General features: G+C 39.6%; 1 protein-coding gene across 1 annotated transcript in view; it reads left to right on the plus strand.

The window, feature by feature from the left end:
* The first annotated feature begins 4,724 nt into the window (after positions 1 to 4,724).
* pappaa (pregnancy-associated plasma protein A, pappalysin 1a) overlaps positions 4,725 to 27,144 on the plus strand; it is a 103,155-nt gene continuing 80,735 nt past the window's right edge. Inside the window, exons 1-7 of the mRNA XM_079606408.1 lie at positions 4,725 to 5,603; positions 8,386 to 8,678; positions 10,142 to 10,911; positions 14,606 to 14,751; positions 15,759 to 16,052; positions 17,766 to 17,958; positions 19,746 to 19,867. Of these exons, the coding sequence (XP_079462534.1) occupies positions 5,216 to 5,603; positions 8,386 to 8,678; positions 10,142 to 10,911; positions 14,606 to 14,751; positions 15,759 to 16,052; positions 17,766 to 17,958; positions 19,746 to 19,867 (2,206 nt within the window). The 5' untranslated portion in view covers positions 4,725 to 5,215. The remainder of the gene's footprint in view (positions 5,604 to 8,385; positions 8,679 to 10,141; positions 10,912 to 14,605; positions 14,752 to 15,758; positions 16,053 to 17,765; positions 17,959 to 19,745; positions 19,868 to 27,144) is intronic.

A 27,144-nucleotide genomic window follows, 5' to 3' on the forward strand; every position in this document is an offset into this window, starting at 1 on the left:
ATGTGGATCTTGATAATGTCGCCATAGCAGATTAGTCTGGAATGTAATTGGTTATAAATGATCTGAAGGATGCCATCACAGTTGAGCAACAGCACATACTCACAACCTTCAATACACCAATCTCTTCACTTCTTCCTTCAGCATTAGAATAAAACACGTTGCGTTGTTCGCGTTTAGCGTCAGTTTCAAAGTGAAGTGTCCTTGAGTGGCGCTAATAGTGTGTTTAGTTTTTTCCAGAACAAATGAACGTGAACATTCAAACGTTTTATCACTTTGGAGTTTGTACGTATCACCGCAATCCTGAGTTGAAATGACCGATGAGTGGCGCTAAAACATTACATTTATGCATTTGGCAGACGCTTTTTTCCAAAGTGATTTGCATTGCATTTCAAGGTACACATTTACATTCTTATTAGTTCTTGCTTTCCCTGGGAATCGAACCCATGACCTTGGCATTGTAAGCGCCAACACTACTGTTTGAGCTACTGGAAAGATTAATGCTCCATTGAGTTTTAAAATAGCATACACTAAACCCTAAACCTACCCGATAATGTAACATAAGCAAATGTGACACAAAAACGCAATCGTTATCATGGCGTTTTAGCTTGTTTGTGAACTCTTGTCTTTCACAGGATTCGGACCCGATCACAAGTACAATCCTGTATCAGCTGAGCTACCGAGCAAGCTTAATATGCTGGAAAAGAGAAGCATATGGAGCTAAGTTAAGTGATGCAAACCCAAAAATGTATTTGTTTACAAATCATGCACTTAAAAAATTAAAAGTGTAAAAGGTGTTTTGAGGTCATAATAACATAATTGTGCAACGAGCCCCGTGAAAAGAAGTCTTTATTAATCCATAATATGCCTTGTAATCATAATTGTGTATGAAAACGATTAAAAGTCCTCGCTGTTTTACTGCCTCTAGTGTTCATTTCTGTTGGAAACTGCAGTGATATGTACGTATTGGTACGTATTTTGCGTTTTGCACAAATGTTTTTGTTGTTTATCAGCTGCAAAAATACCTAGTAAAATACATAGTTACCGTCCTTGAACAGGTCTTAACTGGGCAAATGGGTTGTGTTTAAAGTAGTCTCGGCCGCAGACGGCACACCCACGGATCATTGGCTGAACTTCTGATGCATATGGCATGCAAATTTTAAGCACTTTGGAAGTTTCAAAGTCGCCTTCTGATTGGTTGAATTCTACAGGCTTTTCTTTAATAATCCACTGGAAACAAAGCTGTCGTGATGCCAAACCCCCTTATGGAAGAAGAAAACCGTCATGTTTAAAGCGGTGACAATGAGCGCTAATCAGGATCAACTAAACGCTGGAATTTCAGAAGCATGTGAACTACAAAAACATGAATTTGTGAAAACTGTGACCTCATGTGCATGTGTATTACGCGCTCAGTCTATAGGCGCGTGTGTTCCTATACAACGAGACATCGCCATCTACTGGCCTGACAGCAGAATACAGCATTTTTAATCGGTTTTGCGGTGAATGTGGATCGTTTTGACAATGTTGTCAACTGTACGTGAAAAGCTCAAAGGAGAAGCGCTGCAGTTTTTAGGACATCATTGTCGTGTAAACGTACCCCAAGATTCATACGAATTAGAATTCAGCAAAACATAAAATACACTCAAACTTGTCATAATTTACCCACCTTCATTTCATTCAAAACGGTTTTCTGTAGATCTCAAAATGAAATATTTAGCGTATATTAAGTGAATAATAATATGTAATATAGCACAAGTCATATAGACTACTATTAGTAGTTTGTGTCAATTTAGGGGGCTTTAGTACTTTAAGTATGGAAAAGCATAGTTTGGACATCAGAATTGGGTAATACTCATTGGCCTCTATGTTAGTCTAAAGGTTAATCAGTATTCATTTACAGATCTACTCTTTTATGTAACTGACATGAAAAAGTTATGTCCAGTTCTGAAATTTTTTTTTTTTAAATAATGAAATGACTAACTTGTAAATCTAGTCTAACCAACCAAAGGCACTGTTTAGATTTTCCCCAATGATATTGGACAAATTAAGCCACCTTTGAATACATAGTCCTGGTTCCACAGACGGGGCTTAGATTAAGCCAGGATTAGGCTTTAGTTGGAAACGTGCCTGATCTTGAGTCAAAACAATGGCACGGACATATTTTAAGATATCTCAGAGCGAGTTAAAACGGCTCAAGCATGCATTTTAGTCTGGGACTATAGACTTAAGCCGTGCAATAATGTTACATTCAGTGACTTAGAGAACCCAACACAGAAACATTTAAGTTTGAACATTGCCTTTGTAAAGTCTTTCATCTTTCTTAATGAAGAGGTCATGTTCGGAAAGTATACATGTTCAGTTCAATAACTTGACTAAATCATGAACAACAGCAAAAGGGAATAGATTTAAAAAAAAAGTTTTACTTTAAAAACCATTATAAAATGCTCAGTAAGTTCACTGTACAATCAGAACTGTTCAAAAAAGTGCTTTTTGTCTTGTTTTCCAGTTAAGAATATCTGAATATCATTAAAACAAGCTAAATAAGCAATGCATCTTAAGTTAATTGTTTTTAGTTTTTTCTTTCTTTCCAGATTGTAAGCATAAACCTTTTCAAATGTTGTTTTGCTTAAAACTAGGAAAAATAATTTTTCATACTTCATTCAAGATATGATCTTAAACCGGTCTGAATATGCAATTGTGCTGAATATCGTATCGTATGAATATAAGCATGTTTAGCCATTAAAAAACTGATTGAGGACATTATTATTATTATTATTTGTTTGCAGTGTGTTGAAAGTTTAATGACATTTTTGATTGATCTGTTAACCATTCTCTAGTACAGGTTTTCATTGAAAGCAAAACTCTAATAAATGTTTGGGTCAAATATGGACAAACCCAGCCATTGGGTTAAATTTAATTAAAGCACTTTTTGGTTGGTTATTTTTAAATTAAGAAAAAAAATGCTGGGTTTTAACCCAAATGTGGGTTGAATGTGGACAAACCCAACCATTGGGTTAAATTTAATGAATGTAATTAAAGCACTTTTTGGTTGTTGTTTTTTTAATTAAGAAAAAATAAATGCTGTGTTTTAACCCAAATGTGGGTCAAATATGGACAAACCCAACCATTGGGTTAAAATTTTCGAGTGAATTATGAAGTATTACCCCAAACTTTAGTGGAGCTGAAGGCTTCCTCTGAAGATCAGCCGGGGTGAGCTGACCGCTGAGACCCATGCCATTCTTCTGTTCTGTCTGGACAAAGGAAAAAAAGAAAGAAAGAAAGAAAGAAGTGGTCTCACCACTGCAATGTGACAAAACTGAGACAAATATTTAACATTGGTTTGGCCCTGTTTAATGGTAGGTAGCAATTTTCTGCTGTCTGCGTGTTCGTTTACACCAAACAAACAGAGAACAAAAGCTCTCGTGGCATTCCACACCAGCCCTGTCTCCACGCTCCACACAGATGGTCTGCCACACAAAGGTGGACCACCTCAAAGAACTGAGGAAATCAACTCGCCAGCAATTTATGCAGAATAGCGCAAATTCCTAGTCTTTGTCCTCCTCCATCCCTTTCTCACCGGCATATTTGTTCCTCTTTTAGAGGGGTGCGTGCAAACGTCAAGTTTTCTTTCACACAGTAAATGACGTCCAGTAACACGTTACAATGCATAATGTACTACTGAGGGTTACACTTTATTTTAAGGTGTAATTGTTAGTGTATACTGAGTGATAATAATGGACAGCATGCACTGACTGTAGGGTTAGGATTAGGGTTTGATTGAGGGTTGCATGCAATTATGCAAAGTTACTATGGTATGTAACAAGGACACTGTAAAATAAAGTGTTACCCTATGCTGAGATATTATAATCAAGTACATGTGCTTAAGGAAGCTTGTTATTATTGTATTGTAATTATTATTAAAATGAACCTAATTTATATAATGCAAATAATTTTCTGTATAAAAATCCATTAAAGCAAATGTTTCCACTAGCCTGCCTCGGTGTCTTCATTTTTAACTAACACTTTACAATAAGGTTCCATTATTGTAAAGCATTAACTATCAATGAACACAACTTTTGTTACTTTGTTTAATAATCTTTGTTAATGCTATTTAAAAAAATGTTGCAATTTATTGCATTTTAGTAACTAAGCTAGTTATCTAATGTTAACAGATTGAACCATATTTTAAGGTAAATCATATTTCTAAATTAGGTTGTGTATTTATTTTGCTTCATTTTGATTCCAAGTATAATAACGTTGTCAGGTAACACACTAAAAACAAATTACTTAATGTGGTAACTGCTTTATTAAATTTAGAAATATTATGACTTATTCAGCCTGACAATATTAGACCAAATAATATTTTTTTGCAGGGCTGTACAAGTGATCCAGTGAGACTCTTGTACTGCGAAAACTTTCAAATGAATGAAATTGTTTGAATTGTAGCCACTAGAGGGACACACACACACACACACACACACACACACACACACACACACACACACACACACACACACCCCTTCCCAACTCTGGAAACACTATCCAACACTCTTGGAGGAGCATGTGTGTAAACGCTCCTGCCGTCAGTGCTTTACCTGTGACTTCAGCACATCACGAGAGGAGGATCGCAAGGAGAGAAACTCATGTAGGACCGAAACATGGGCTGGTCTGCTTCCATCACAGTCTCACTCTTAAAAGACTGAAGGATCCTCACCAGAGCTCACAGCATACATGAGCTGAGATCCGCGATGCTCTGGACACCTCCGGACCTCCTGCAGACCCGCTCGTTGACTTCAACTTCAACTTCGGCACAAACAGCATCTGAATGTGCTCCATCCTCAGATATGACAGCCCGTCATGTTTGGACGTGTTCTGCGCTCACGAATTGTTTTTAAACATTGTTTTGCGAGTAGAGAAAGACAGAAGTGCACAGAGTGTGAATGAAGCTCCTTATTCATTGATTACTGATCGAATCAAAGAACCAGAAAGAAGACTCACTTTTGCCTGCAGAAGGAGTAAAAAGAAAAACTCCAGCTCGTAGAGCTTCATGGATTTGTGTATCTGGAACATTCGTCTTTGACAAAAGATTGTGAAAGAAGAGGAAAAGAAAAGAAAACAACAATAACAAGTGGAAAGGACTTTGGAGAGGAAGAGTGCGTCCGTGCGCAATTCTCTGGCCATCCTCCTCATCATTATCATCTCTCTAGTTTTTAATAAAATGAAAGTTTGGACTTTTCTCCAGTGTCTCGCCATCCTGCTCGTCCTGTGTGTGGGGTCAGACTGCGGGACGGTCCTGAGAAAGACCCGATCCAAACGCGAGCTGGTGAAGATCAGAGAAGCCAAAGCGGTCTTCCCGGGGGCTTGTGCCACACGGCTGCCCCGGGGCAAGCGCTCTTTGCCGGCACTGGACCGCCGGTTCCCCCGCCAGCGCGGCCGCTCCTCTCCAGCGGAGGATGCGAGCTCCTCTCGGGGGAAAGCCGTGTATTTCACGGGCAGAGGGGACCAGCTGAGACTCAAGCCCGGCGTGGAGATACCAAAGGGCAATTTCACCCTCCAGATGTGGGTCAAAGCGGAGGGTGGGCAGCGTTCCCCTACCGTTATTGCTGGTAGGAACACATTTATGCATTTTACGTGAGTTTGAATGTTGGTGGAAGAGTAATGTGAATGATGGCGCTTGACCGGGTGACTTTGACAGTATTAACTTCCAGATAACATCCAGATCGATCAATCAATCAGGTCCAGTAATCACGTCAACGCAGAGACTCCACGCGCACTTTAACTCATTTCTAATATTAGCTAACGAGACAGGAAAATTGTGTAGCTTAGGTTTGCTGTTTCAGATCTGAGCGAGCGCGCGCGCGTTTGAAGAGGCACCGGGTTTACGCGCACGACCCTCGAATCCCTGAAAGACCCCAACACCCCCCCCCCCCCCCCCCCCCCCTCAATCCTCCATTCAGTTCGGAGGGAAACACATGAGAAAAGTGAAGCTGTTCTCAGCGCGCAGATGTCTGAAGCGCGCGCATCGGTTACACACATTACCAAATCGCATTGCATTTACGTTCTCATCCAGTAGCCGCAGACTTCAGAAAGCACAATTCTGAGTTTGCAAACACCACAACTGTTCTGTACGTTGACGCTGGTTTTTCAGTGAGTAAGCATTACACCATCGCTTTCGATTCCGCTTTCTGCCGACAGAGAGCGTAAAAGACACAAAACTAGTCTTTTTCTGAAAGTCATGAGCAGAATTTTTTTTTTTTTTGCTGGCTGCTAGACGTGAGTTTTTTCTAACGCTGTCACGCACGACTAGAAAGACCAGAGTGAGAATCCACTAGTGATCCGGCAGTGGGCATCACTGATTTACGCGGGGCTTCTGATGTCAATGCCCCCCCCCCCCCCCCCCCCCACACACACACACACACACTGAGATGGGATGACATCATCTGTTTCAGGCTTGCAGTGGGTTTGCATTGGACTGAATGCCTGACCAGCACAGTATTACATCTCCCACACACACTTGAAAAACCAAGAATACAATACAAACTTTGTGTAAATTAAGATTCTGCACTATTGAACTGATTTCAAAAAGCTCTCACTAATCATATTTATGAATTATGTTAACCATGTGGAATGTTTTGTTCAGAAGGGCAGATTTCCTTGCTTCTGCACAAGACGTGTTTTCAAATCATGGTTATAACATGGATCTTCAAAATTAGCATATTATAGGGTTAGTTCACCCAAAAATTAAAATTCTGTCCTCATTTACATGATTGATTGATTGTTTGGTTGATTGGTTTATTGGGCACCATTACTGTTTGGTTTCTAACATTTTTGAAAATATCTTCCTTTGTGTTCTGCGGAAGAAAGTAAGTCATAAATGTTGGGAATGACATGATATTGAGTAAATTATTTCATAATTATCATATTTGATATTTAAACACATAGCAATTTAAATTGACAAAGCAAAAAGAGGACCATTCCATAAACGAAACTTAAATGAATGAAAAAAAAAAAAAATGATTAAAAAGTTTTTTTTTTATGTGGATGGAATTAAATATGGGTATCATAAATCAATGCATTATGATGTTTTGACTCATATAGATTTATTTTTGGCTGTGATGTACAGTATGCATTGAACTCTATATAGACTGACTCGCCCATAGACAGGGAGGGCTGTTACCTAATAAATTCCTTTAATATATATATTTTCAAGGTATTTCAAGAGCCCTTGTCAGCGCATATCTGTTGTGTTAGGATATAAAAAAAAAATAAAAAAATAAGTGATTGAAGTGGACTCTGGCTTATGTGGTCATGGTTAATCTTTTAAATCTAATTCATGCCTCTGAGAATGAAGACATAAGGCACTTGTTTTGAGGGAGGCCAGCGCTTATTTTCAGCAATCATTGTTCTTGTTGTTGTTTTTACGCAGCGCTAGTCTTAATGTCAAGACTTAATGTTGTTATTGTCTTGTTTTGTTTTTTGAGTCATGTTTTCAATCTATAGTGCAGAAGGTTGAAGAGTGTGTGGAGCGAGGCTGCTGAATACGAGTATTTGACAGCATTTGACGTAGGAAACATAAAGCAAAATTCAGCTCTGCAAAACGCTTATAAATGTCCTAACGCCAGTAAGTTCAGCACCCCGAACAGCGCTGAGCTTGTGTCTGCAGGACGGATGCTAGACTCGTCTGAGTGCTCTATAGACCGTGCACATTATTTACAGTCATGACTTGGCAGTTGGAGAAGAACCTGAGACGGACATCACCAGACAGCAGATTGGACAGGAGATCTAGCTTGTTTAGATTGTTGAGTTGGAAACCGTACAGGAAAAACCACATTGTCTTAATGTCTCCAACGGTTCGCCGCGTTAGAATGGTGTGAGAGCAAGAAAAAAGTGCTTAGCTGACACTGATCTTCCATAATGATGAGATAAAAAATTGACTTGCACAGCAGATCAGATCTGAGATACATTGCAAGCTTGACCGGTTAGGAGACATCAAAGGAAGGACATTTATGCTTCAAGATACTCAAAACATGGCTTGACAAAGACAACATACTGGACTGTACTTGTTTGTAATATAAACTTATGTAATGCATTTAAATCCCTAACCCAAGATAATATTTAAGTGTGCCACGTGCAAAGTATTCTTTTGATCTGGGACTGGCCCAAACACACCGACAGCCCAAGTTGTGCTCACTACTCATTCTTGTTTTTGGGTGCATTGTTCAGTGGCGCCTTTATGCAGGTTCATGTCATTTCCTGATCCCATCCCTGATCCCTTCCTCATGTACTCCGTTGTTTCCTGTCAAAGCAGATTTTGCATTATTGTTTCCTGACTTGTTGCGATTGCATTTCCCTCCTGATGCATTTGTTCTTGTGCATTCTCCACCATAGGTCTCTTCGACAAATGCTTCTATGCCTCCAGTGATCGTGGATGGCTGTTGGGAATTAAATCTGTGAGTGAGCAAGGAAACCGCGACCCGCGATTCTTCTTCTCCCTTAAGACGGATCGAGCACACAAAGTTGCCTCCATTCAGTCGAATGCCCGCTACTTGCCCAGCCGCTGGGCACATGTGGCTGTGACTTACAATGGCCTCTATATGAAGTTATATGTCAATGGTGCTCAGACTGCTGTTAGCAGGGAACAGTCAGGTGATGTCTTCAGCCCCCTTACTAAAAAGTGTAAGGTACGTTTAATTCTTTCAGCCTTTCAGAATTTAACTTTTTGAACAATCTCTTGGAGAGTCGCACACAACCATTTCTTTTAATATACATGTTTGTTATTAGTTAATGGTGAAGTGTGTAATTTCTAGATGAACCGAACTTTACAGAACAGAACTTTAGAGATATTTTTCCAAAAATAGGTTTCCAACCAGGCTCATTGGAAAAAATGTGTCTGTGGCAACATTTCTGCAAAATAAAACTTTACTTCTTGCAAGTTTCGTTACATTTTCAATGTGTCTCACTCTAAAAAGTGCTGGGTTGTTTTAACCCAAATCTGGGTCAAATATGGACGAACCCAACCGTTGGGTTAACATTTTTAATTAAAAAATGTAACCCAACGGCTGGGTTTGTCCATATTTGACCCAAATTTAGGTTGAAACAACCCAGCATTTTTTAGAGTGGTAAGTTGCACTACATGTGCATTCAATTTTATTCGATTGGCTGTTTGGAAATGAAACGTCCGATGAGTAGCGCAAAAAAGTTAATACTCTATTGTGTTTGAAAATAATGTTCCACCTTCCCTAAACATAACCGATAGTGTTAAAGGGATAGTTCATAAAAAAATAAAAATAAATCCTTTATCATTCCAAACCTGTACAGTATGAATTTCTTTAACCAAACAGTTCATGAGCCCCTTTGACTTTCATAGTATTTGTTTTCCATACTATGGAAGTCAATGTGACCCATCGACTATTTTGTGTTCAGCAGAAAGAAATTCATACAGGTTTGGAACAACTAGAGGGTAAGTAGATGACAGAATAGAGTGAACTATCCCCTAAGAAAAGCAAACATAAGAAACACATTTCCTGAGGCAACCGTGATATCTTAGCAGCTTCTGAAAGTCTTTGAGCTGTTTTATCATGATTCAAGTTTAACAGGATGTTTACCCAAGCTCTCCACATCGCAGCGCAGTGCTGTACCAGGTGAGCTTCCGAGCAAGTTTACTACATCAGAAAACCACAGGTTATGTGATGCAAACCTCAAAATGTATTAGTGTGCAAATCATGCACTATGGTAAATGTTTTGAGGTTATAACACGCAGTATTGTGCAAGGGGTCACCTGAAAATAAGGCTTTATTAATATGCCCCTGTAATCATAATTTGTGTGAAAAGTTGAGGTTTAACTGCCTCTAGTGGTCATTTCAGCAGTTTTGCAAAAATGTAGGCAGAATCACCTTTTTCCAATGAGCCGTTACTGAATTGATGTCATTCCAGCAAATTGTACTGATAGCACCACAATATACACAAATCAATCTACCAAAGGCTAACTTATAGAGATCTCCACATTTAACACTGGAGTATTTTATAAAAAAAAAATTACACTCTTCACCTTTGAAAAGCTGCCAGATCTTACATAATGCATGTACTGTATGCAATTACAAGTTAACAGATAAATGTAACGAAGTGATCTGATCTAAAACTCAAGGTGCTGATGGTGGGTGGAAATGCCTTGAATCATAACTACAGAGGCTCTGTGGAACGTGTCGGTTTGTGGCGACAGGCTCTCTCTCAGAGGCAAATCATGAGGGACATGCATGGACAAGAGGACCCCGAGGACCTTGTTGACCTGGTGATCCGCGAGACCTTTGAACACCCAGCGCGCAAATGGCTGGCAGTGAAGGACGGCAGTTTCCCGATACCTGATGAGGGTTCTCGTGCTGGGTTGTGGTCTTTGGACACCACCCTGGAGCCTCCAGCCTGCGGACAGACGGTGTGCGATAACACTGACGTGGTGCGCAACTACAATCATTTCTGGAGCTTCCGTCGCCCCAAAACAGTACGATACCGCGTTGTGAACGTTTTTGACGACTTTCAGCGTAAACCCACAGTCACAGATCAACAGATTCACCTGCAGCATCAGCATCTGAATGAAGCCTTTAGCATGTACAACATCAGCTGGGAGTTGACTGTGCACAACGTCAGCAATTCCTCTTTGTATAACCGACTGGTGCTCGCCAACTGTGACATCAGCAAGGTGGGCGATGAGGATTGTGACCCTGAATGCAACCACACCCTGACCGGCTTTGATGCTGGTTACTGCAAGCCCAGGACGCGATGCCCTGAACATAAGCAAGGAAATGGCATCTGTGATCCAGAGTGCAACTGTGAGAACTATGGTTACGATAATGGAGATTGCTGTAATCCTACCATCACCAATGTGACCAAGACCTGCTTCAATCCAGCTTCTCATTTAAGGTAAGAGCTTAAGACCAGCTGTGATTTATGACGCCAACTTGTTTAGCGAGCTGCACAAATATTTCAGATATTGTCACAAAGTCACAAAGACATCATAGTTGGTTGGGGTGAGTGAAGAAGAGGGCAGATAAAGGGCTTTTATTTTACATTTAATTTAAAGGCATTTATTTGATTTCAAGCCCTTCCTGTGTGGTTTGCTCCCTGTGTTTGTGTGAGTTAGGCATTAGGCATTTAGGTATTATAAACATTTGCATCATTAACTTCTGCTTCGAAACAATGTGTATTGTGGAAAGCACTATACAAAATAAAGCAACTTGACTTAGGTTAGGGTACAGGTTAGCGGTGGGGTCCGTTGGCCTACACAAGCTTCACTTCAAGTCCAGGCATAAGTGCAACTTTCCTAGCGGCTTGACTTCAGATTTGTCAGTCAACAGTGAATAGGCATGTAACAGTAGTCATATTTGCCGTTTTAGGTCTTCTTTTTTATTTTCAGTGTATTGTCATAAAGAGTTCTGAAAAATTGTCAGTTACATTTACACGACAACGATATGCTTGAAACGGATAAAAAACACTGTATTTTGCTGCCAGGCCATTATATGATGAAACAGACTAAACATGTAATATGCATGTGCATGACATTCACGTTTTTTGTTGTTTACATGGAGACTTCTTTCAAAAACTTGCACTTTGAAACCCGTTTTCAAAAATTTGCTTTTTCAGGCACCCAAATGGTGTTGTCGTGTAACGGACAAACAGCATAAAAAGTTTTACGTTTTTAGTTGAAAACGGTGTCGTGTAAACAGCCCATTAGTGTGCAGTCCGGTTTCAGGAGGGCCACTTTCCTACAGATTTGAGGTCCAACACACCTGCCTGGAAGTTTCTAGAGATCATTCAGTCCTTGATAATCAGGTGTATTTCATTTGCTAGAGTTAAGCTCTGCTGGATGGTGGCCCTCCATGAGCAGGAATTGACGACCCTGGAAAAGAGCAAAATTGGGGAGTACAGATTCATACCACTGCTTCCTCTTGGTATGATGAAGCTAAACATTTCTTTCAAATCTCCAGATCAATCTCCACACTTCAGTAGCATTAAAAGTTTATTGAAAGGGAGAAGCTGAAGAGCATGTATGAATAGTGGCCATGTCTCACTAGGTCAAGGGTAGCCCACCCTGCCATCCTGCAGAGTTTGGCTCCAACCCTAATCAAACACACCTGAACCTGCTAATAAATGCCTTCAGGATTACTTGAAAACGACAGCCATGGTGTGTCGGAACAGGGTTGGAACTGAAGGGTGTAGGAAGGTAGCGTACCCCTTGCCCTAAGCCAGTGTTTTCCCCCAGTACAATCTTGAAGTCTCTATGAGTTGAATCAGGTGTGTTAGATGAGGGAGACATGACAGGTATGGGAAGCACTGGTCTATGTAATCTGCCAAGGCAATTGTGGTTTATTACTGTCTCTCACAACTCTTCGTTTATTACAGTTGGATATTTCCTCCATGAGCACTTCAAGAAAAAAATGTTTTATCAAGGATTTTGTCTGGTCCATTGTATGATGATTTGCCCCAAGCTTTAAACACCACTATTTTCGCCAAAAGAAAAAAAAAATGATCCAAGGAAATTGGATTTCTAAGTCTGAGTACCTGAGGCCACTGGATAGAAAGCACAACATGTTTACAATTCCACCAGAATGTAGATGGTCTGGTTTAACTTTTGCTCTATGTGAATGGTAGCAGTGTTCATTTGTTTCAAAAAGCAGGTATAGCCCAAGGACACATGTAGTAATCCAAAGCTATGAGATTTGTTTTAAAGAGGATTTATTACCTTTAGATGTAGTTTTTTGATGCCTTTTTATTTTAGTTGGGTGGACTACAAAGTAGAAACCACAATTTCAAGGAAGCTTATTTCATGTTTAGAGTAGTCTCCAAGCAACTATTTTGTTTTCAAATTGTAGTCGTAAACGATTGTTTACAGGAGTGCTCGCAGCTTCATGGGAAAAGTTTAAACATTCCATGTTATGAGAAAATAGTGAATGAATCGATAAGTGAAAACTACCTTTTACATCTTTGTTTTGATCTGTATGATTCATCCAAATATTACAGTACTGTCCTTGAATTTCGTCACGCCTTAATTGAGCTTCTCGTTCAAGAGAAAGCGATGTTTTCTATTAGCCGTTTTGAAGGCTTTCCAGGCCGCAGAATCGCATCCAATGGTATTCCTGAAGCTCTTTAAATGACTCTGTGTGCGGGCTATGAGGTGACATCAGTCACAAAAAAACACGCAGGTGGTTTTTCCAAAATATTATCCCATCGCAATCATCAAGAGACTGTTTATCACTGGATATCCAATCCAGTAACAGAAATCAGCAGTTGGCCAATCCTGAGCATTCAATGGAAATATTGCAACTGATGGATGAAAGATGGTTTAGAAAGATTAGAGTGAGAAGAAGCAGAAGAAGAATTTTCAGATAAGCACCCCAAGTGGTTGTTTATTTTGTTTTGATTATGGGACGACTAGGGAGACAGACTGATGGCTGCACCGCGAACATTCGTCAACATTCCGTCTTAATTGTGGAATTCTGGAAGAACATTGCGCTGCATGCGTGGCACAACAATGGCTGTGTGGTCGGAGGTTTATTTTTGTAGACCCGAAGCCTGTTACCACTTTTCTTGTTTGGAAATCTAGCTAACAGGAGACATCGGGTTGGAGTCTCTGAAAAATGTGAATGATATCTGCTTAAGTTGTCTAACATGTTTTAGGCATGTGTTTTAAGTTATTTCTCCATGCTTTTTGAAGAATGTATACAGTGTCAGATTGTTATTACAAGCAAACAGCCTGTCTATAGAGAGAGAGAGAGAGAGAGAGATTTGTGTTTTTACCTTCACAAGCTCACTGATCGGATCTGACGGCATATACCTTTGTGGTTAACCCTGAGCTAAAGTTAAACACTTGTGTGAATCCTCACCCTGTGTGCATGCTTTATGCAGTAATTCATTCCTGGATTTGGATCCCATTGTAAATGTCTGTCATGGCTTTGGTCCAAAGACTAGTCACAGGTGAAAGGTGATACTACGTTATCATTTGGCTCTGTCTCGACGTCCATGCTTTCCCCTTGGCTATTGTGTGTGTTGGGTTAATTGATGATAGGGGTTTTCTGAGCTGTCACATGGGTCATCTCAGGGAGGTCCTTCATCAGGTGCTTTACAGTCGTGTGAACTCTCAGTGCCAATGAAGCCCATAAACATAACATAACCTTAATGGTTTAGCCCTAATGGAAAGCTCTTGTGTAAAACGAGCTCTTGGCATGTTAAGTTAAAGGAGCTACACACTCATAAAAGCACCTGTCTCTGGAAAGACACTTACATGTGCACGCCTGGTTTGGTCTGCTAGCTTGCTGCTAAAACGTTAATGTGGACCAGACTAGGGAGGCAGAGAACAAGGTGAAATGGATTTTTGAAAGCGATGTTAAGAGTTGCTATACAACTTCTCCACAGGCATAGTAGAGAGAGTGCTAATGAAAGAACAAAACTTAGTGCTGATTGCTATTGCAGATAAAACATTTTTAGTCAAGGGCAAAGATTAGCTTTTTTTCAGCCACTTTGCAGTGAGGGAAATGTAGATTCATGGGTGTGTCATAATGAGTGTCAAATAAGCAGTGAATGCATCAACCAAATAAATGATCTCTGTCTCTGGCTCCAGGGCCTATCTGGATGTGAAGGAGCTTAAAGAGATCCTCAAGCTGGACGGTTCAACGCACCTCAATATCTTCTTCGCCAATTCCTCAGATGAAGACCTGGCTGGAGTTGCTACCTGGCCATGGGACAAGGAGGCACTGACACATCTAGGTACTGGAAAATTACTACATAAGCATAGTCCAGGTCAAGAGTTTGAATTGCGTTCCTGCAGTCATTTAATGCTAAAAATATCACTGTCACAAACTATTCCTATTCTTCTATACCTACTCTTACTTGGGTTCCTACTCCCAAGACTCTCTGTTTGCTCGTCATAAGTGATTACATTTTTATAGAGGCCTTGAGTAAATGATTCAAAGAAATAAGTAAACAACGGAAGTCAAGTAAACAATGATAGCTATGAAGAGCATGCAAAAGAATATGATCAAAATTCAAGTACATTTCGGCTACATTTACTCTGCAAGAAAGTGCACAGTTCAGGGGTGCGTTTCCCAAAAGCATTGTAAGCCTACGTTGATCATAGAACCATTGCTACCAATTGTCTATTTTTGACCTCCCTGATTACAATTAATTACAAAGCACTCTAATGACTTCTTACAAATATTGAATATAGACACGACCAAACATGATGTTGATGCTTTTAAAATATTTTTTGTGGTCAACCAAACATCAGAACACTGCATATGATTGCAAAGGAAGACGAGAAAACATCTCAAACAATGATCAGGGATGCGTATCTCAAAAGCATTGTAAGCCTAAGTAGATTGTGGAACCATTGGCACCAATGGTCCCTACGATTAACTTAGCTCACAATGCTTTTGAGCAGATTGATCAAACAGATGAGTTGAATGTGAGACTCAAATCGGATTTCAAAATATCAGATCTTCCAACAAGAGCTAATTCACTTCAGTTTTTTACAAAAACTAAATCTGCTCAAAAAGAAAAGTTGAAGGATAACCTGTTGTAGAGTAGATCACAATGCAAGTGCAAAGGTCTAACATTTCAAAGGATGTAATTTAAACTACATGCAACCAAATTTAAGCTTGTTTGACATAAACACATTTGTATTTCAAATCACATAGTACTGTGACAAGAGACAAGCATGAGTATTTAAGTACCAGCACATCAGGGTTTACATTGTGTTTCTTCTCTTTTCATAGGCGGTATAGTTCTGAATCCATCTTTCTATGGTGCATTTGGCCACACTCATACCATGATCCATGAGATCGGTCACAGTCTGGGACTGTACCATGTGTTCAGAGGCATCTCAGAGATCGAGTCCTGCAACGATGCGTGTTTAGAGACAGAGCCCTCGCTGGAAACCGGAGATCTGTGTGCCGACACAAACCCCACACCCAAATACAAGCACTGCAGGGACCCTGAGCCTAGCAACGAAACGTGTGGCAACCAGAACTTTGTTAAAACGCCCTTTAATAATTACATGAGTTACGCAGGTAAGAACAAATACATGGAAACTCCCCTTTCTCAATCTGTCTTTTACTAATGAAATCACAAAGCCAAATAGTAAACAGATAGAAATACTGCTATAATTAATACATTGACTTATTATTATTCACCACAACAGTGTGACTTCTTAGTGACTTCTTATTGGTCAGAAACTTCACCCTTCTCTCACCTCATGCTTGTAGCTTGCTTAAAGAGCACTAAAGGCTTAAAGCATTGGTAGACATTTCCAAAACTACTAAATGGATTCTGGGATGCGCACAATAAAATAAGACTACAAAGCATCCATACATTTTGAAAATAGCATTTTAGATATGGTCACTAAAAATAGGGCTTTTTTTGAATAATCAGTCTAACATCTTGCCTAAAAAAAGTCAAGCAAAGATAAAAGCTGAGAGGGTAGGGCTGTCAGGTTGGAATAGCAGGTGAACTGTGTATCATTTGCAGATCAGTGATAAGAGCCATGTGTTTTTTATGCTCACTAAGCTTGTGTATGTCGAGAAAAGGAGGGGACCAAGCACTGAACCTTGAGGCACCCCAGTAATTTTACGACCTCTCCTGGAAACTTTAAAGCAGGGCTATGCAGTTTCGGGAATTTCTTCGCTGTATTCTCGCTTTTTGCTCGCAGTTTTCTCTATAGAGCTCCCCCTACAGCTTCGGAATAGATATTTGACAACACTGTTGAAAAACTTTTTGGCGACTCTTAGATACCAGAGGCTAGTAGACCAACGACATCAAAGCAGATGGGACATTCTTTACAATGTCTTCTTCATTCGGGTTAAAACAGCGTGAGGGAGCGCAATAATTATATAATTTTAGCTTTTTGCCGTAAAGCAATTCTTTACATTGTGAGACCTGATATTACACGATACTTCCTGACGCCGTGTCCAGCGGCCTGCCGGCTCAAAGTTGCAAGTGTGTTTTTTCCGCTCACAAGCGACCACCATTCAACCCGAAAAAAGTAATTTAACCATTCCAATGACTCCGAAGCTGTTCGGTTAAGGTAAAACAACCTGCATAGTTCACCTTTAACAAAATCTTATTCTTTATAAGTCTTTATAAGACAAGACTTAAGCCACTGAAGTACCATACTGGTGCGCTCAGGAGGATATCACATGAGGGCTCCCACTTCTGTGGCTGTAATTCTTGGACTACATTCCAAACAATTGTCTTACTAATGCTAATATCATAGCTAGCATTTTAAGTTCCGTTTACTAAATACACACTGTTAAATAATATTTTTATGCTTTTTGCATAATTGAAGACTTGTTTGTAAAAGACATAAAAAAGTATTCATATTTGCCTTTGATTTTTTCTCAACATGTCTCAAATATCATCTCAAACTGTCTCTTCACTGATTAACTGAGGGTCTGTGTAAAAATGGATATGATTTTTTTTATTTTTTGCACAGTGTATATTTGTTTATTTCACTCTTTATTTTGATTATAATAGTTCTTCAAATGTAATCAATATTTGTGTAATATTTTAAATTATGGGACATTTTAATTAACTTTTTTACTCAAGTTTGTCACATTGCTAAAAGTTACTGTTTCTCATGTCAATTCAATTTGCCAACTGTGAAAATTTTTAATTATCGATTTATACAATGTTGTTCTTTGATCTTCTCGAAAGGATTGCCTTTTTATGTGCCATGTGCTATCAGAAACTATGTAAAATATCTGAACTTACACATTTTTCCCCAGATGACGACTGCACTGATTCCTTTACACTTAACCAGGTGGCTCGCATGCACTGCTATCTGGACCTCATCTACCAAACCTGGCAACCCGATTACCGGCCCCCTCCAGTCCCCATGGCACCCCAAGTGGTAGATCAGGAACAAGACTTCATTACTTTAGAGTGGTTTCCGCCCATCTCTGGCCACTTCTATGACAGGTGAACTCAGGTTGCAATGGCATAGCACATATCCTAGTGACTATTTTAAGAATATATTTAGCAATATATATATATATATATCAGCATTTGTTGTGCTCTCTGGGAAAATGCAATCTGATATATGAAAAGACGTGGAATATAAATGTGGACGTAGGCAGAGAGGAGACATGTCTAAGCATGTTCTGTTTAGTAAATATTGAAAGAGGAGAAGTCTGAGAGATTTTGTAATAGTTTTTGAGTACAGTGAGAGGATAGATTGCAGGAAGTGCAAAACAACCGAGAATTCTCAGCGTCTGCCAAATCGCTAACACATGCTATCAATTAATAGCGCTATTTCTAAACTGTGTTTAACTGGCTGTGTTGTAGATACAGTGGAATTGTTCACATTGCCTTCCAAAATCTTCTTGTTGGCACTGGATATCCACATTTGATGACTCAGACATGTGGAACTTTGTTGGGTTGAGTCTCTTTGTTATTTTGCATCAGTTTCCTTAGAGCTGGATGTAGTCAGAGATATTTATTTGTGGGCCTGCAGACAGTCCACGAGGGACCGTTATGTGAGAGACAGGTGGAATTCACCAAGGCAAGCGGCAGGGGAATCCCCTCAGAGGAGCATGTCCAGACATGTCGCTCTGAAACTCTCCACTTGGACCATGTGACATTGTTTACTGAATATCCATATAACATTCTAACACCACAGTCTGACTGCTTAAGCAGCAACCAGATTTGTCATTGCCCTCTGACTAAAAGTGCTTAATGAGTCATTGAGGCTGATAAGCGACTTCTCACACCAGAGCAGTCTTGGGGTGTAACATTTTTAAGTAGTGTGACAGAGCATAACTGTTTCCAAAAACAGTGTACAGTCGTTTTTCAAACAAGTAGTGGTGTAGCACAACAAAAACTCTGTGATGCATTTGGTAGATGCTTTTATCCAAAGCAACTAAGGCCCTAGTTACACTTAGTATTAAGATGCGTTTTGGTCGATCCAATCACAAGTAGACGAGGGAGACACACACCTGTTTACACCTGGTGTTTTAATCTGTCTCTTTTGTCCACTTTCAACCACTTCTGTCCTGATTTCTTCGAGAGGAGGGTCTATGGGCGGGTGAATGTACGTTTTTTTTCCCAGATCTTTCAATCTAATGGGCAAAATAAGCTTGTGCAATTTACATATGAACACGATTGGAGACGACGGAAAACATGTAGAGCAGCAGCTTTCGGTCCTGCTCTGACAGCCGCAAGATCGCGTTTGGTAGGCTACATTTGTCGTCTTCAAACCAAACTTGGGTATTAATACCGACAAAGTTTAAATCCCATCTGGCCAGTACGCTTCCCATAATGTCTTTTGAAACTGTTTGAACACATTCAACCACATGAGGGTTCATACTATGAAAGCAATCCGGTCTAATGAGTTTTCGACTACCTCTGAAAGTGGTCGAAAGTGGACAAGCTCAAAATGTTTTATACCCTGTTTACTCCTGTATTGCATTCAAGATGCACATTTTATCCCTTGTTTCCCTGGGAATCAAACTTGTGACCTTGGCTTTGCTAGTGATCTATTGCTTGAGTTACTTGAAGGCTTTATATAAATTGGAGAGAACAGAATTTGTAATTTTTTGATTTTTGGCTTTTTAGAAATTGAAATATTTTGGTAAATGCTGCTATGCAGTATTATGTTTTCAAAGTTTACAGTTTTTGCCCCCTATTGAATATTCCCATCTAACTTGCCATCTACTTGAATTTGCTGTATCTAAGTTGCATTTTGTCTGTCTCTGTTGGTTTCCTAGAGAAGTGGGATCAGTATGTGATAAATGTTCAGAGGGTCACGTCCTTCTACAGTACGCCTCCAATTCTTCGTCCCAGCGCCCCTGTTCCCCGTCTGGCCACTGGAGCCCCAGAGAAGCCGAGGGTGAGTTGCCTTTGGCTAGTCCTGCACCCAGTCAATGCTTCTTTAGAGAATCGACGTACTGACTGCATCACAGGCTATTGCGTGTGTTGTGTCTAAGATGCAAGTGCCAAAAGTGCCTGAATATTACACATTTTTTCAACTTTCCCGTTATAGAGAATGTGTCATAGAGTTGATTAACTCGTCTACTGTCTGCATTCCGGATAAGTGTGATTTAGACTCAAGCAAAAGCCTTGAGAAAATATTTGTGGTCTGTGCATGTCCCTGGACAGACGCTTGTGTGAATTTCTGGTCCAGAATTTGTAATACTGAACTGTCTCTGCAACCAAAAAAGAAAACCTCACTGTCTCTGGCCCATTGAAACTCAATGCAAAAAGGTCTGTATGTCTCAACGGGATACTTGCTTAGCAGAGTCAAACAAGTGTGCCGGCTCTCCTGGTCAAAAGCATGTGATTGCCAAAGTCTCATGAGTTCATGGCGGCAGCATCCCAAAGGAAATGTTTGTTGTCTGTTGCCATGGCAAATTTGCATCCCAAGAGCAAGATTCTCATTTAATATTCCTCTGGTATAGTAGGGTATCCAAACCCGTAGATCTACACTACTTGTCAAAAGTTTGGAATAATGGATTTTTTTTCAGGTTTTTGAAAGAATACAGTTATTTTGTGAAATAATATGATTCGAATTTAAAATAACTTATTTATATTTTAATACATTTTAAAATGTAATTCATTCCTGTGATGCAAAGCTGGATTTTCAGCATCATTACTCCAGTCTTCAGTGTCACATGATCCTTCAGAAATCATTTCAGTGAAAAGAGGAGTGTGTTCCGGCGCAAACGTTCCTTGGTGATATTTTCCAGTTTCAAAAAACAATTCCGCCACTGACCAGGAAAAACCCAGTCTAAAGACAGTGGCGAGTTGCGCGTTAGTCATATGCTACTTTAAGGGCGCGTGCTTGGCCATTATGTAGCGTGTGAACAACACACACACACTTTGATTCTCTCATCTAAACAGACGCAGCAGTTTTCATTTTTGCAAATCATACATTATTGCAAGGAAAAATATTAACACACGAGGGAAATCATTGTTGTGTCCATGAAGATGTGAAAAAAATAGGCATAAATCTAGATTACACATTTACCCAAATTATTATACGCCTGTTTAACCGAAGATAATTTGTGTGTGTTTCTCCATCATCCTCATACAATGTCACTTCTCTGTGTTTTACGGCCCTGACAAGAGCGTCGGTCTCCTCGGCTGTGAACCGCTCCTGGCGTGCGCCGGCAAACCCGCCGTTATAATAGCGATCCGCCTTGGAACAAGCGCGCCGGCTCTTAAAGGGAATGTGAGAGGACGCTCTGATTGGTTTATTTCACGTTACGCCCAAACCACACCTATGAATAATGAAGCAACTTCTAAAGATTTGATTGGTCATGTGAATCACAGCACTGATTGCCACCAAACACTGATCCTAAACCTACCCGTCATTGTAACCTTTACCAATGAAATTAGCTGCAGGGCGGGTTTTCTGCTTAACTGGTTTGCGCCCAGGGGTAAAAAAAAAAAAAAAAATAGAAACGGGAAAATATTTAGATGGGATGATAGCGTGATAGGAAGGTAAAATACGGGAGAATCCCGGGAAAACCATGAGGGTTGACAGGTATGCTGTTTTCAGACAGGTGTCTCGAACACTGTAGTCCTGTCTCAAACTCTCACCTCTAAATGTGATTGTTTCCATGTGAGGTTGCTCAAACAAACCGACAGGGTCGATGTTTGGCGGGTTAGCATGGTCCAGTTAGTCCCTTTTAGTTTACGTCCCTGTTCAGGATCCCAGTGAAGGATTTCGGACTATGTGTGTTCTTGCGGCAGCATCAACGATGCCATGATGGAGTTTTCTATGTCTGTGTCCATGTAGAAAAACGTCAGACTGCGAGTGGCTGTTGTGTGCCAGCCGAGCAACTGCCATTGAGGTGAATGAATTGCATTGAAGGCTTTCTCCAGGTAACATAGAGCTCAATGAAACAAACAGAGGAATGTTCTGATAGTGCCATGGTGAAATCAACCCACGGCTTATAGTTGGCTTGGTAATTTACAGTGTTCTTGTCCAGTGTAGTGAAGAATGATTTAATGCATGTGCACTTTGAATAATTCCTCACCATGTCAGGGCATTGTGACACTGGCTTCTCACACTGATCTCATCAAAAGCACCCTAGATCTCTAACAACACTTTAAATCTGGGATGAATGAATGCATCCATTTTTTTCTCTATTTTCGTATCTTTTTTCCCCCTCTCAATATGTCTTGTGCTTGTTCTCAGTGTAACTGTGAACAGCTAAGTGAACAGTTAGCTGGCGATGGAAATTTTTTCCTTTATAAATAGTCTACACAGCTGTGCTGCTCCAGAATTTGCAGACAGCTGCTTTATTAATTATTGTTTGTGAGCATGGCTGGCATAAAATAGCATTGTGTTAGGTATACTCTTACTCTGCACATCAGAGCATTCTGGGTTCTTGTGGGAGTTTTGGCCGGTGATATATAGCGTATATGTTTTTGTGCTGTTTTAAAAGCATTCCGGTCATTTTTTTGGGTGCTTTCATGAGACATTGCATTTCTTTGCCATTAAAATTATTCTGATAGTCAGGACGCATTCGTTCATGCCTTTTCGGTGAAATGGTGTCTTGCAGTTTTGAATCAAATAAATGCGGCCTTGGTGAGCATACAAGACTTCTTACAAAAGAAAAAACGTAATTATGACAAACCTTGGGGAAAGATACTTTTAAAAGTAATGCGGTACAATATTGTGTTACTCCTTAAAAAAGTAACTATATTGACCCCTCGCAGGGAGTTTGATTGACAGGCGATCATAATCCCCCATCCGCCGAATCCGCCATTTTGTCTGAAAAGCAGTCAGGAGAGTTAGTAGATTAACGTTGGAGGATTTGAACTTGAGAAGCGGAGTGTACTGACGCCTTTCCGCGGTTAAAACAACATTCCTTCTGATGTTCATTCATGTTTATTTGATGCTATAAATGAACTAGAAGGAAGAGATGATCGGTTCACGAGCGGCTTTAACTGAGGCGACACAGCGATCTGTCAGACACATTAAAGAGACACTAAACGCTATTTATTGTTTACATTTCTTTTAAAAATGACCAAATTTGAAAGGTGAGACTTTGTTTAATATCAAAGGTAACCGAAAAGTAACCTGGTCTGTCCTGTCTGTCAGTGTGTTGTCAGTGTCCTCTCTGCTCCGCGATGTATTTTTCACTGCGTGAGAACATGGTGTGTGTGAGAGCGGCATGGCTTGTCGGACATAGCAACAGTAACTAAGGGGGGCGGGTCTTTGCGAACAGTCAATTGTGTTACTTAGTAACTTTTTATGGAAAGTAATGTCACCTTTTCTCACCTGGGCTGCGCTTGCTTTATTGTTTTAATAATAAAAACACAATGGCTCTATTTTTTGGCAAATGTAAAGGCCATTTGTACTGTAGAGGGCGCTGCTCAATCAAACCTTTTTAGCTGCTTTTCTGGATCACAGTAGAATAGGACATGGGAGAGGACATTTCATTACTCTGACTGCATCCGAAATCGCATACTTCCCTAATATATAGTAGACGAAAAACAGTACGTGACAAATTAACTATGTTCGAATTCACAGTGCATATGATGGACACTTTACTATCCCATTCATTCATACTACACAAATTTATACTATATAGAACATACTTTTTACGGAGTCGTTAAGTTATTACTTAACGCGCTTTCAGACACCATCCCACCAAAAAGTGTGGTTGAATTGGATCATCAAGGGTCAGCAGCAAACACATTGGTTAATAAAGTGAGATTAAATACATAAAGTATATTTGTAATATTAAACATGTTTAATTATTGCAGGTTTGCAAATTATTTAACTCAGAATATTAAACAGGTTAAAAAAATTAACTCAGATATTTTGTTGAAAATGTCAAAGTAATGTGTTACTGTACTTGAAAAAAAGTAATCTGATAACATAACTCAACACTGCCTATGACCGGTACTGTAATTCAAATCATATTTCAAATTGTAGCGCTTTAAGTTCATGAGACATTTCATTTCTATGCAATTAAAACGATTCCCACGGTCAAGACACGTTCGTTCATGCCTTTTTGGTGAGATGGTGTCTTGCAGTTTTGATTTATATCTCTAGCAGAAGGAAAGGCTCATTATCAATTGGAGGAGTGTTTCCTCTCTAAAATCCTGCTTTGATGATAATGAACTCATGCAGACAGTGATGGATGCGGGTCAGCGATTGCTGTTAACCTTATGAGAGGGCACTTCACTTCAGAACACATCATTTTACTGAAATGTTCTACAACTGGAGACAGACCGTAATTTATAAGTTCCTTGATATGGCACTCTGTTTTTAGGCAGCACACGTTCACAGTATTAAAAATAAACACACGCGCTCTCTCACACAAACATTAACACTTGTTGCAGTGTTGCGGAGACATGCCTGGGCTTGCCGCTGCTTCAGCGTGTAAACGGCTCTCTGTTTTCCTTCTTGGATTGATGCCCTGTTAATCTCCGTCCCCTAAACGCGCCTCTCTTACGCCAGTACTCATCCTGCGTGACGTGCCCCGAAGACCCCAGCACAGCTGCTTGGCGATCTGTTTGTTTGTGCTTCTTTGCAGCGTCCACCCTTTTCTCCCGATGGCATTGCCGCTCCACCTGCCGGCGCTGGAGTTCACAGGGTTTGTGGCTCATGTCCTCAAGCCACTCCTGCTGTTTGTATTCGCAACCTTCATGAGTCGGAGTGCCTCTCTCGTAAATCTTTATGGCCAGGAGAATTATAGCAGACAAAGAAGGGGGAAAAAAAGCACGGGAGAAAGTTAGAAAGGGGGAAAAAAAAATGCAGATTGGGGAAAACATAAAACCCACTCTTGGCACTTTAGGCCACAGAAAATCACATGCGGTTTGTGCCGTTTGCAGACAAAGGATGCAGAGCAGAAGACTGAAGGGTGGGTTGGGCTGATTGAAGAGTGAAAAAGAAAAACTCAAAAGATTCATGTCTTAATGACTAACAGTCTATCCGCATCTGGTCAATCTACATTTTGTAGCAATTTGTCCAGATGTTTGAGGCATGTTTTAATCATGGAACAAACAGACAGTGCTTCTTCTCCATGCTTCCCCAAATGTACGCTACTGGTCAAAAGTTTGGAATAATTACGATTTTTTTATGTTTTTGAAAGAAGTCTCTCATGTCAACAAACTGCCTTTATTTTGATTAAAAAAATACAGTAAAAACTGTGAGATATATTTTACAATTTAAAACAGCTTTTTTTATTTATTCCTGTAATGGCTAAAGCTGAATTTTCAGCATCATTACCCCAGTCTTCAGTGTCACATGATCCTTCAGAAATCAGTATAATATGATGATTTGCTGCATTTTTTATTTATTAATATACATTTTGAAAACATTGTTTTTCTGCTGCTGAAAACACTACATCAATGAAAAAAGTTTAGAGGAAGATAAAAAAGAAAAGAAAAGAGAAAACAATACTTTTATTCAGCAAGGATGCACGAAAGTGACATACAAAGACAGTAAATACATTTTTAAAGTTACAAAAATGTATATTTCAAATTAATGCTGTTAATTTAAAAGAATTCAGAAAATTCCCACATCAATTTTAAGCAACAAAATTGTTCTCAACATTGATAATCATAAGAAGCATAATAATTTCAGTTGCTCAGTTGGGGATGTTCAATTTAATTAATCAATGAATAATACTATTGATTAGCATTACCAAACATGGACGTTTTATTATTATTTTAATTTAAAACTGTGAAGCTGCTTTGATGCAATCTGTATTGTGAAAAAATAAAATTAGAATGATTTCTGAAGGATCATGTGACACTGAAGACTGGAGTAATTATGCTGAAAATTCAGGTTCGATCACAGGTATAAATTACATTTATATTATAAATATAGTAAAATAGGGAACAGTCCTTTAAATTGTAGTGCTATTGTGTTTGACTATTTGTATCAAAGAAATGCAGTCTTGGTGAGCATAAAAATAAAAAAGGTGGCAATCACATGCTGTAACTATCACACCACATTGAGGGAGTGCATCACAGTGTAAAAATGTCAGTTCCTGTTGCCAGTAGGTGGCGCTATGATGTGACACCCATGTGATCAGCCCCTACGAACAAACATACCGCACAAGTTTGATCTCAATAAGACAATGCACATCATAGAAGATATACGTCTTTTACTATTTTCCTTTTTTGCTGTTAAAAATGTTGAGTCTTCTGGCTCAAATAACTGTTACACAGTCTTTAGTTGAGGCTTTGATCTCATTCAGTCACTCAGCCAGAAGACTCAACATTTTAAACAATAAAAATAATCTAAACTGGTTAAAGTAGTCTTTAAATATGTCTATGTAGATATATATCTTCAAATACACTACCTTATAAAATGAAGTAATTATTTCTGAAAACATAGTTTTCAGCAGCAAGGTATTGTACAACCCTGTTTGAATGTAGGGCTATATTAGTTGACAATCTAGTGGTTATAATATGTAATTACATTTGATTTATTATGTTGACCAAATTTGGGGGTGAAGGCATGAATCCCCTAAGAGTATTTTAAAGTTCACCACATGTGCTTTTCAAACGATCCAAAATTAATTTTTACGTTAAATAAAGTTACAGGAAATGCAAAGTAGAAATGTTGCCTGGGCAACCCGCTGAAATAAAATGTTTAAGTTTATACATATACTTTACTTCAGTTAACTTTTACTTTATCTCAAGTGAAGAATGAGGGTGTTTATTTATGGCTTTAATTTGAGTTTATAATCCTGGTCACTATCAGTCACATGGCTCTAGGAAATATGCAGCTCACTTCAATCGGAATCTGTTTACTGTTTATCAGTATCATTTACTCAGCTTGATCTCAGCTGTTTTCACTAGGCTTTTCCCAACATTGTACTGAAGCAAACCTGTGCTCACAGGTCAACGTACTGCAATTACCTTAAGCGGGATGTTTTCAGCCATATAACGCCACCCCCCCACCTTCCTTTTTTTCCATGAATGAGCACTTTCCTAGACAAGCTAATACCCTGATGGGATTAGCTAATCAAGTGAAAATGCAAGGCCCTAATTCATGGGCGAATTGTCAGGTCACCTTGAAAATCAGCCCACCGCTGCTGTGGCGGCTGAACCCTGACTTGAATGCCTCCGGGACAGGGTTATTAGTCCACCGTGGAGTCATTTAGATAAAAGATGACAGTTATTCAACTTGTG

Source organism: Phoxinus phoxinus, assembly GCF_949152265.1.
Source record: "Phoxinus phoxinus genome assembly, chromosome: 3".
NCBI lineage: Eukaryota > Metazoa > Chordata > Actinopteri > Cypriniformes > Leuciscidae > Phoxinus > Phoxinus phoxinus.